The 12,280-nt window shown below is 38.8% G+C and overlaps 2 protein-coding genes across 2 annotated transcripts; both read right to left on the reverse strand.

Moving 5' to 3' along the window:
* On the reverse strand, window positions 1-938 carry ss18l2 (ss18, like 2). Its single transcript, XM_041988804.1, has 4 exons — window positions 798-938; window positions 454-530; window positions 215-299; window positions 1-139 (listed from the first exon to the last, which is right to left on the reverse strand). Exons 1-4 carry the CDS (start codon window positions 864-866, stop codon window positions 83-85), a joined length of 288 nt encoding a protein of 95 aa, XP_041844738.1. The 5' UTR covers window positions 867-938; the 3' UTR covers window positions 1-82.
* An 856-nt stretch (window positions 939-1,794) lies between these two features.
* On the reverse strand, window positions 1,795-12,041 carry lsm14ab (LSM14A mRNA processing body assembly factor b). The gene is made up of 10 exons (XM_041986118.1): window positions 11,720-12,041; window positions 10,944-11,107; window positions 8,740-8,890; window positions 7,872-8,057; window positions 5,138-5,218; window positions 4,760-4,936; window positions 4,371-4,527; window positions 4,137-4,163; window positions 3,785-4,025; window positions 1,795-3,663 (listed from the first exon to the last, which is right to left on the reverse strand). Exons 1-10 carry the CDS (start codon window positions 11,841-11,843, stop codon window positions 3,640-3,642), a joined length of 1,332 nt encoding a protein of 443 aa, XP_041842052.1. The 5' UTR covers window positions 11,844-12,041; the 3' UTR covers window positions 1,795-3,639.
* Window positions 12,042-12,280: the final 239 nt, after the last annotated feature.

Genomic DNA, 12,280 nt, shown 5'->3' on the forward strand with positions numbered 1-12,280 from the left:
TCTGTTAAATAATACATTTTGAAAACGGCTTGTGAGTTTACACATGAAAGTTGCGGTGTAAAAATAAACATTTTCTTATTAATCAGTGTGTTACTTCATGTCCATTCATTGCAGATGTTGAAACTTCACTGGATGTACACTGGAAAGGGACATTAGCATTAGTTCAATCATGCTAATATGTAAATCATTGCAAAGAATCTTGTTTTGTCCTTACGTTTGTAGAGGGAGGAATGTTGTCAGGGCTAGCATCAGCTATGGTTGCTAGATAAACAATGTTGCGGTGCAGGATCTGTTGGTATCTGATAAGCAAAAATTGTCAGGGTAAGCAGGGCTGCGCATCGGACCACAAACACAAACCATTTCCCAGAGTACAGATTTGATTGTATAAGCAGATTATTAAGCACATTTTGCTGGTGACATGAGTGGAAGGTAACTTAGAGTTTCTTAACTTACTGGACACACTCAACAGCGCGTCCTTTCTGCATGTATTCTGTGATGCATCGTATAAGCTGGTCGTTTTCATCCAGCAGCTAGAACAGACAATACGGAAGAAGCTACGTTACTGAGTTACCGTAATTTTGACATTAACTAATCAGAAATTATGGTCGAGACATTGGGTGATACACTCCTCGTTTTCACGAAACAGATTGCTAAATAAATACTGTGTAAAGTGGACATAAAATTTGATTACAACTGAGTAGTGACTGGATACACTCGGGAGATAGCTAGCTATCGGCTAACTGCTAATGCGCCGGTTGCTTTTTTGGCTTCGTAAACATACCCTAACGGTATCTTACCCTTTGTATTGTTTCTTGGTTGACTTTTGCCTTTCCCCGGAGTTTCTTTGGTACAAAGACAATCGACATTTTTGTGCAGTTGCAACTATTTCACATGTGTTTATATTTACATCTGAGTGGCGCGCCTTCCTTCTTCGCGGTTCTTCTTCTTCTTTATCGAATATATAGACATACAGCAGAACCAGTTGTTCTAGCGCCATCTGCTGGACAGTTTGTGGCAAGCAAACACCTTGTCTTTAAATACCGGATTATTTATAGCTGGATTGTTTTTCAAACATAGCTAAATCTAGCTAAATGTAAAAATAGTAATACACAATAAAGTCAGAAATAAACCAATCGCTACAGTAAGGGTGAAGAAAAATATAATATGAAAATTATTTACTCACTGCTTGTAAGAACGGCCTGATGTATAACCTTCTTGCCAAATTTAAAAAATTTAGGAGCTAGTTTCCGTTCATAGCATCAGGAAAGAACAACCCCAAACGCAAGTCACACTGTAGTTGTCATGAATGTCTTCCTTGATAATTAAAGATATTTTACTAATAGATAACAGGCTATTTTGAAGTTGACAGGTTGCATAAAACCTCTATCATCACACTGCTCATGTTTATCTAACTGAAGTGAAAAACTGCTCGTGAAGCCAAGAAGCAACAGGGTGGTCATAAACTAAAGAATTGCTAATCTAAGCATTGCATTTTCTTTTAATTCATTCCCATTTTGTTTTCACATTTATACAGTTATATGTACAATTTAAGTAGAAAACAAAAAATTGTGCAAACACATTTTCCTCACACTGAGCTGCAAACTTTAAAATGATCCAAGCTCTTTTCATTAGGCCAGCATGATTACTTAAATGTTTTGCAATATGAATTTACACATCCAAAATTTAAAAGAATGCTTTCATTAATATTTCAAGTACATACACGGGTACATGGCTGTGAGTCAGAGGATGCATGTGTGAAAATCCTGACGTGTAGATAAAAAAATAAGCCAAACACAATTTTACAACCCTTTATTAGTTTTTCTTGTAAAAACTTCAATTTGCTGATATTCTCAAAACATTTCCAGTGACTGGAAGGAGTAACAAACATATGAAAAATGTCAGTTTTGAATGTCTGAATACTTTAGTTTCAAATTCAACATTGCTATTGTAAAAGCCAATACAAAGTGATGACTCCTTGGACTATCCTGCCGTGATCAGCTGTGTATGAATATCTGGTCAAGACATATTTACTTTTGCGCTTCTGTCTTCTTAACAACCACAGATAGAGAAAAAGGACTACTTTCATCTGGTAGTGGTAGAAATACTGTGGAAGAAACCAACTTAAGAAAACAAACAAAAACCTGAAACCACTCACAAGGCACTCCCTTAAATACCAACAAATAGAAGCCAAAATTATGACGATGAACCCACTTGAAACTACTGGCACAACATCCAGTTCTTGTCCCTTTGTTCACAAGTCAGTAAAAAAAACAAATTCACTCTTGAGAACAATTACACTGACAATGCAATGTGAAGAGCTACAAAAAGCCAGTGGGTTACAAGTTCTAACAAAATGCAATAATTTGTATGAACATGTTTTGAGACATCATTTAATCCAGTTACAAGATTTTCCATTTTCAGTACACAACTCTTGCAACACTGCAAGTGCTTTTGTTTGCAGTGAGAAATGCTGACCACAGACAAAACAGAAAAAGAAGTCAAATGACCATTCAAAAAGATGCAAAAAAAAAAAAAAAAGTGTTTCAACAGCTTGCTCAGTACGTTTGGGACAGAAAGTAGATTTGAGTGGTACTCAAATGACAAACAAGCACATGACAGTTAAGTGATCTCAACTAAACATATTTTGGCAAAATACAGCGATTTCTTTCGAATGTTTAGGTTTCCTTTGAACTAAAATATACAAAAAACAAACATATAAATCCACATTAGCCTACGTAAACACATCCAGCCTCAAATAAAACCTGCAGTCTACAAATAAATGTAAAGCTGATGTTGTAAACCACGTAGACCGAGTAAAGAACTGGCCTCTATTGGCTGCCTGCATTAGATCATCTTTAATACAGAGCCAGCAGAAGAGCAGCTACTAAACTAAAGCACAAACAACTAACCAAGGGTCTTTGAGGGTTTAACAGGTTGATCCAGCAATTCAAAACACAAAATGTTTTATAAAAAGAAGTCAGATTATTTGGTAAGCAAAAATCGGGTAGTGGAAATAAGATGTGCCAGATATACATTCAATCTTTACAATATTCAGGTCAGATTTCTGTTTCTCTCAGCTGGCTTTGATCTCACATCATGAACAATTAATAGGTGTGAAATTAAAAACAGAACTTTTAATGCCAACTTATTAAAAATACTGAACATATGGAAACCAAACTAAAGAGAACAAATGGTATCACAGGCAATCCTGTCAATTTTGGTGCCAAGAATATGTCAAAACATGAGACAAAAACAAATAAAGCTTTTGATCACAATGACTGTGATCTGCTCACAGTATCAGAGGGCGTACAGCTCCACATATCAGACAACTTTAGTAGGAAATTAATCTGACTGATGCAAAGCTACAAAACTACTCCAAAGCTTCTTATTTGTATGTGATCTTGTCCATTTTGTAACTAACAAAACTTTTAGAGAAAGAAACAGTCTCAAAGTGGATAGAGGGAGTGGGAGCATCACCCCCTGAAGTCAAACCATCCACTGAGGTGCTGGTGACGGACACGACTTCTTCATTCTTTCTGTCAAATGCCGAAACAAAAAAAACCAAACAAAGAAAAATCTACAACGGAAATAATTTCATGAAGAGCGGCTACAATTCTTTGTGGATCCCCGACGACAGTACTATGCAGCCACCTTGTTATTCTTCTGGAAAAACAACACACACACACACACACAAACGTTAAAAAAGTATGAGTTTAGGATGGGCACCAATCATCTTTCATACACTAATAACATTCTTTGCAAAGACTCTACTGATTAGATTTACCCTGTAATCAAAGTCAGAGAAATCTCTGTCTCCTCTTCCACCTCTGAATCCGCCCCTGAAACCAGGTGGGGCACCCCGGGGTGGCCCGAAGGAACCTCTGCTGGTTGGCCGCCCTCGGCCTCCACGGGGCCCCATGTATCCTCGGCCACGGAAACCTCCTCTTCCTCGAGTGTGTCTGAGAGGGATGCCAAACGTCTCTGCGTTCATGCGTCTCTCCTCTGCCCAAGTTGGTCTGCGATCCCTGACACACAAACACACACCATTCATAAGTGAAAATAACATGTTAACAAATTTCTAAGTCAGTTTGACATCTGGTGCCTTAGCCAACATAACATGAGAAAATATGACTTACTTTGAATATCCACCTTCACCCATTTTACTGTAAGAGATAAAATAAATCTTGAGTTGAAATATTTTTGTCTCCAGAAAATAAATGACAAAAAAAGCATTTTCAATTTGAGAAGGGAAATAAAAAGGGATTGAACGTTTGTTCACCCTGTCCCCACCTGAGGAGATTCAGGCACAACAAAGGAACTGATCGAGCAACAGTTACATCAGCGGCGCAGTGAAAGGCTCATATTCTTACCTTGAACCATCACAGGACAGGTTATCAAAGAAGGACTTTGACTTGTCATAGTAACATGCGTTTATCACAGCCTCCTCCTCCTCAGTGGTCCCCTCGTTGGCTGGGTGTTCTGAGTCAGCAGTTTCCTCTCCGTTAAGTGCCTTTTCAGGTTTGTCATCTGGTTATGTTGGAAGAAATTTTTACATTTAGTTCAACAACCTGTCTTCTACATCGTCTAAACCAGCTGTCAGTGTTTACAGTGTGAAAAGGACAGAGTTGTCAGTGGTCTTTTCTCATTTCTTGTCCTGTTGCCAGCGGCCTACACTGCTCATCAGGATTGGTAATTAAATAGTGCCAAGTTTGTTTGCTGATCTTCGTCCTATTGTTGCCATTCAGTGTTAGCGAGGTACCTTTCAGTTTAAGCTTGCTCTGGAGCTCCTTGTCAATTTCATCTTTGTGAAACTGGGCATTTGCAGTCTCAAAGTCAAAGTCTTCATCAAACTTCATGGTGCCATCTCGGCGCATATTCACTTTGCCTCTGCTGCGGTTTCCTCTTCCACGACCACGGCGGTTAGACTGAGGACCAGCTGAGAGACGAGAGAAAAGCAAAATCAAGGAATATCCTGACAACGAGCAAAATGTTAACAAGCGATTTTCTGACAGTACACCATACAAGTTTTTCAAAAGCATTACACATTTACACAGTTAAAAAGGTACAAAAACAACAAATTAACATTTCACTTAATGAATGTTTTGTACATTATTAATTGAAGTAAGTAATTACTTACCAACTTGGTGCTTGTTGGGATCCCGGTTTTCAACAGCACCATGTTCGTTATCTGGTTGTGATGCTTTCTGAACCTCAGGAGCTGAACAGGAAAAGATTTCCGGGTTATCAGACTCCTTGTTTGTCAAATGGATTCAATTTATTGTGTTCCCTCAATGTACACACAATACTCCACAATGACAAAGTACAAACAAGCAATTACAGTTTTTGCTATTTTATTGAACATAAACAAGTAAATGAGCCGTAGCATTCTGACCCTGCTCTCAGCGCTGGGTTACAGCACCGTGGCAGCAATGGCGGCTTCTCAGGAATGATCCTAACAAGCTTAATAATAAGCATTTCTTTTGGACAGTGAATACACACTGATGTCATCAACGCACAGAATTGTGGGAGAAATGGCCATTTTGGATGTACCTGCTGTTTATTTACATCGTTTCAGCAGTGGCTCTCCTCTTTTTGATCTCATCTAATTCTGAATTTATGATGAGGATTTCATCTTATCTAGTGGCAACACATCTAAACCTGAACTTCATTAATTGTTCAGAAGACTGTAACGGTATAAGTTATTAATAATTAGTGTTTCTGCTTTGAACAACTCTTCACTTTTCTTGTGAGTTTATCGCAGTATGTGTGTTTCTTTTAACAGTGTTTTAGATGCATTTTTAACACAGTTTACTAGTGAGAAACATGAAAGTGTCGATGGAAACAGTAGCCGGGTGTTCCCAAAATAGCGGAGAAAGGCACATGCACAGTCTCTAATTTATGCTTTGGTGTGCTTTTTGAAGTTATGCATTAGAAAAACTGTGACAACTACTAAATGTAAACATCTAAATTTAGCAGGAAAGTTTTAACCGTGTCTTTTGCCCGTTTTATAGTAGCACATTAAGACAGATGGAAATGCCAAATCTGAAGCTCATTTTCTATGAAGCAATGTTTAAAAAGTTGTTTTTTTTCTTCTTACTGGTTTTGCTTCACAGCTGACTAGAGATGAGGGGTGAGGATATTTTTTTATTCTTTAGATGTAAATGCGGACAATTCTGAATCTACATACAAATCTAAACTAACTTAAATAAGAACACCTTGGGGAAGGCAAAAGGTGGAACTTGAAAGTAAAGAAGTGCAGTGTCTGGGCAGTCTATGGAGCGCTCATAACAGACACAATAGCGGAGTGTGAAATCCAACCAGTACCTTTTGCATTAAAATCTAACATGCAGAGGTAATTTCGCTTCTATTGGTGGCTTCATTTGCTTGGAAAGTCTGGTTTGTTTGGGGAAGTGTGAATGCACAAACTCTGATGTGGCTCAAAGAAATTAACTCTGGTCCGCCTACAAACTTAGCTCTTGGTTAGCTTCAAGTGTACCAAATGCAGGAAGCAGACGATAACACAAAGATCATTGTGGGTTCAACTCAGGGCATTCTTGGTAAACACAACCAAAACTTTCTAGCATGTCGGTGTTGGATAGGCAGCTCTGGCCAGGAGATATATGGTATCTCACAGTCAGACTTGGACGAACACAGTAAAAGTTCTGATAAAAATATGGATGGACCAATAGGATCGGATGCAGCTCTGATGTGGTGGAAACAGAAGTTGTATTAATCAACAGATGAAGGGTTTTTTCTTCGTTGTTTGTCACATCAAATATGAGAAACCATGTTACACGTTTCCACTCGGAAAGTAGTAGTAGTCGAGTAGTCACACAAGGAGAAATGATGCATCAAACGTTTTGTAATCGCATCTGAATCGTAACACACTGAATCATTTCAACCTTCCAAGAAGGTATTAGTGATGTAATCCTCCAACACACGGCTGGGAACTGAGGTCAAATAGGTTAGCAATTGGCTTTCTTTTTTTTTTTTTTTTGCTAGGCGTGGTTTCCATATGGTCACACCACTATAAACATTTGATTGGTAGGCTGCTTCATTGATGACTGTCCTTTAAAATGACACATCTACACAAAAGAACTGTGGACATTACTCCTGGCTAGGGCTGGACGATAATTCAATAACGATACGTATCGATCGACAGACGTATGATGCGAAAAAAAAAAAAAAAAAAAAAAAAAAGGTAGATAAAAAGATCAATAGAAAAACACAGTTTCCCTTCCTTTCTCATTATAGCCCATCATGTAGCTTAATACTATTAATAATACAGTCATTACTTCCTCCCAACCAATCACAAACACAGACCCAGGCATGTTTCGTCACCAAGCCATGTGCCTCTTAAACAACAACAGGAAGCATGCAAATTGCAAAAGATGTCGCAGTAGGGAGAGGCTGAGGGAATTGTTACGAAAAGAGGTCGGGGAGAGGGAAAGAAAAAAAAAAAAAAAAAAACATGGTGATGTTAGACTGCAGGGTGAGTTGAATTTTGCCTACAGTTTATTTTTTTCCTTGTTGAGCGGCGTTACATGGTAGCCTAGTCCTACCAGTTTTTGAGCTACCTAACGGCTAATTTCCACTGGGTCCGTGTGCGCTGTGTTCTGCCCGCGCCTTCGTTCGGACCTCGTCAACTCACACCGGGAGCATGTCAGACACAGAGAGCCCGAGCAGGCAGTCTGCATAGCTGGAGCCACGAGATCACAATCCTGTCTCACAGATCACTGTCTTATAAACTAAGTTACAAAACACTTAAGCCCCCCCTTTCACTGCTTTTTTTTCAGAAGATACCCAACATCTTAACTCTTCAGCAATTCATAATGAAAGAAAATAAAATATTATAACAAGTCTGCAGGAACCTTTTTTCTGCTCCAGGAGGTCTGGAGGTTTCTGGCTGCCAGTGGAGGTGCTGGTGGGTTTGGGAGCTGTCTGACTCCTCTGTCCTACTACTGCAATTAGACCAGGGGCAGATGATGGTGGGGCCTGCACTGCCTGCTCCACTGTGGAACTTTTTGTCAAAGACTCACGTGGAGGACTAGAGCGTCCTGCAAAAAGAAAAAGGCAAAGTGAAGTAGTTGCAAGCATTCAAACCAAGAATAAAAACAATGAAAACATCACATCAATGGACCAAAATACCCAATAATACCCAGAACACCTCTAACATGTGGATTTAAAAAAACACAAAAACAAACAAAAAAATAATTATGGGCAATTATAAATATTATCTTCACTTAGCAGTAATATAAAAAAACAAAACAAAACAAAAAAACAAGCTTGACAGAGACCACTTATTTTACTTTTTTATCAGAAATGTTGGATAATGTGCTCATTATCCCCTGTTTGAAATGTAATGGGATGCAGGTGTCCTGCAAGAAACTGGAAAGGTGAAATGCAACTGGGCTTGATTTATCTGGGCAGGCCTGAAACATTGCTCTAAAAAAAAACAAAAAAGGCATTTTGTTCACATGACCTATTTGAGAACAGTTCTATTGTTTGTGAAGTCATTTCAAAGGGTTTAGATACAGTAGGTTAGGACAGTGAATATAACTTTTTTTTGGAACTTTTACCTAGTTTATTAAATTCTACTGAGTTAACAGATCAGAAAAAATGTGTATGCATTTCTAAACTGTCTGAGGAAAACAATTATCTTCTCTGTTCCATGTTGTAGTAGATCAATGTCTGCTTGGTATATGATCTAGCCTGCTTTGAACTGGTAATACTCCTTACCTCCTGTTGCAGTAGGTCCAAATGACTGGGACCCGAGGGGTGTAACTCCAAACTGGCTGTATGATGGAACAGGGGCCCTGCTGAATGGTGCATAGGACCCAGGAGACTGGAATGGTGGTGCCGTTGCAGCATTGCTGGATCCAATTGATGACTACAAAAGCAAATATATAGTCAGTTGAAAATTCATATATTTTGGAATCCATTTATTCTTATATCACTCACAAGACACAGCACACACTTATTGATTAATAAAATCAATTAATAGAAAAAAAAATAAACAAAACAAACAAAAAACTTTCTTAAACCATTTTGATAAGAAGTTTTACAGCAGCAGATTTGTGCAATGAAAAAAAAAGACATCGACAAAGGCATCTGCTGAAGGCACAATGTGTTTTTGGTACAGTACCTTGGTATCTGCAAAAATATGAATAATCTGTAAATATAAGTGCTGAAGTAGGTTATTTTTAATTCTCAACTGTATTTACTGTGAAAATCGTCAAGGAGCTGAAATAAACACCAAATTATCACCTAAATTAAACAATTAGCAGGAAAATAATACACTGTACTTTGTCCAGAGCAAATACATTTTTGTGTTTGCATTATGACATAAAGGCACAAGTGTTTTGGACTACTTTAATCCATGTTGGTCAAGATCCGATTTAGGTGAGTCCTTTTCATGGGTCTGGAGATATAATTAATATAATGGGACACACCTGAGCCAAAACATGCTATGGAAACGGTCCAATGCTCAAATTTAGTGTGACTGAAATGATCAGATCTAAATTTTGGTTTTGTCCAATAGGGCTGGGCAATTAATCGAATTTTAATTGCAATTACGATCTGGGTTTTGAACGATCATAAAAATGAAATGGTCCGATTATTTTTTGTCTTTCAATTTGTGCTGTTTTCAAATCGAGCGCAGCTGTCATTGCAGCGCTTTGCTGCAGACTCCTCCCACAACCCCGACCGCTTTAGTTTTACTCAGAACGAGTTGCAGACACCTGGACACACGGGAGGCGGAGTCGCTTCTTCTCCATCATTTTCTATGTAAACTTGCGCGAGGAAGCGAAAATCGCTGCCCTCCTCCAGCCAAGCGACAGTCGTGCATGTAAAATGTTGCGTTCGTGCAGGCAGACGTGCACACGGGGGCTTGCGACGCAACACAAAAAAATAGAAAAATGTTCAATTTTTGTGAGTCGCAACTAAATAATCCACCAGCTCCCAGAGTCACAGAGAGACAAACGTCATAAACAAACAGAACTTTTTTCTCAATTAACACAGTGAACAACCCGGGATTTAACAAACTCATCAACACTTTGGACAAACGCCACCGCTACGGACCTGTGGTCAAGCCGCACCAGAGCCGTATAGAAATGTCGCTCTACGCTTTATTGACGCGGGTTTCAACGTGAAAACAAAATGTCTCCAGACTATTTTTTCCAGATCACACCAGGGGGAACATAGCTGCTGGTCTGAGACAAACAATAGCTATGTTAAATGTTAAGAACAGTAAAAAATAATAAAATTGATGAGGCGATGAGGCGGAAATCACTGCCCCCCTCCAGCGAAGCGACAGACGACATCTGTGCATGTGAAATGTTGCGCTCGTTCACGCAGACGTGCACATGGGAGCTTGTGACGCGACAAGTAAATAGAAAAATGTTCAATTTTTGTGAGCTGCGACTAAATAATATAGAGACATCCATGTTAGTGGAGCGTCTCCCTGCCCTGCATGATGAGTGTGGTGAGGGTGTTGTGAAGGACATGGCTACAGTCCAATGTTTCACCACCGCTGCGGACCTGTGGTCAAGCCGCATCATAGAGCCGTATATTAATGTCGCGCTACATTTTATTGATGCGATTTCAACGTGAAAACAAAATGTGTTCAGGCTAATTTTTTCCAGATCCCACCGGGCAGAACATGCTGCTGGTCTGAGACAAACAATAGCTATGGGGACCTGGTGGAAAGAAGCTAGTCTGTATAACCACAGACAAGCTTCAAATGTCGCTAAGTTGGTAACACTGTTTAGGAAGAGCAGGAGCTGAAGGAGGAAGAGGAGACTTCTGCTCTATAACCAGCCTGAAAATTAATTGCACAAAGCTGCGATTGGCTAATTACACAAGCATTTCCTAATTACATTTATAATACATATATAACGTGATAAATTATGAATTGGAGAAGAATGCTTTTAAAATGAACATACTTGGACAATTGCAGGGTCCTGAGGCAGACTGCTAGTGGCTTTGGGTGGCTCGCAAACTGTCAGATCTTTTATATCGCTTCCTCTGAAGATGATGTACTCAAACACTTCCTCCCGAGGTGGAATAGGCCTGTCGGTGGGACGGTCTTCAGTGCCAAAAGAGCGAACTGTTTGGAAAAATTAACAAGTTAATTAACAGTAATCCTTAAGTTGTTATTTTGTTTTTAATATACAGATTAAACTACGTTGATATACACAGACAATTCCACTTAAAAAGACAGTGGACTTAAAAGAAAAAGAAAAAAAAAAAAAAAAAAAAAAAAAACTTCTATCAATATCCACGCTAAAATATCCACCAGTGTTACTTTTCAAACCAAACTAGTGCATGTGGTCAAATCAGTAGGACATCCTTTAAGGCACATAACATAAGGTCAATTCCATCAAGTGACACCATTTAAAAACCAAAGTCTCTAAAAAAGAAAAAGAAAATATAAAAAAAAAGTACAACTGAAAATTTATCAAAAGTTATATTAAACTAAAAATGCGTGCATTTCCTTTATTATGTCTTTCTGTACTGAAGATTTATCCTTAGCTCAAAAACAACGTAAACAAAGAACAGTGCGCAGCACTACAGCATTTAGCTATCGGATGGCTAACTTGAAGCTAGCTAATGTTACCAAGTCACCAGAAACAATCTCACATAAACACGGCTAGTACCCATAGGCTGTGTGTATGACCTTCTTGAAATATGCAATTAACTTCTTTACGACTCGTCTCACCTTTAGCAAGAGCTACTGTCGAGTTTTCAGTGTCAATAGTGTACAAAATTCCTTCATAGCGGATCTCGGCCTTGGAAATTAGGCTAATTTTGCTACCAATGTACGGCGTTCCACCTCCGCTCATGTTTGTCTGCTGATTTAACGAAAACACTAATCTGCACGGAATACGTTCCCTTTCAAACGACAGTCTAAATGTCCAATTTTCAGACGTGCTGTTTAAAAGCTACATAAGTAAGTACGTTGCACCCCGATCCACATTCACCGCAAATTCTACCACGACATGGCCGTTTTCATTTTCCTTCCCCTGCCGCTAAGGATGCTGGGAGAAAGGTTGCGGTTTGTTCTTTTGCGATAACTTACTCTTCATTCTTCATTTTCTCCTTAGTTTACTGTTTCTCATGAATAAAGAAAGGTAATTTTCTGGGGAAAAATCTTGTTAATGGAATGCGTATGGTATTTTGGGAAATGTCATTTTAAAAGGAAAAATTAAAGGAAGTTTGTTAAGGAAAATTAACTGATGTTTGAAATGCTCTATCTTATCGCGATATCACACACACATAT

Source organism: Melanotaenia boesemani, chromosome 1, assembly GCF_017639745.1.
Source record: "Melanotaenia boesemani isolate fMelBoe1 chromosome 1, fMelBoe1.pri, whole genome shotgun sequence".
NCBI lineage: Eukaryota > Metazoa > Chordata > Actinopteri > Atheriniformes > Melanotaeniidae > Melanotaenia > Melanotaenia boesemani.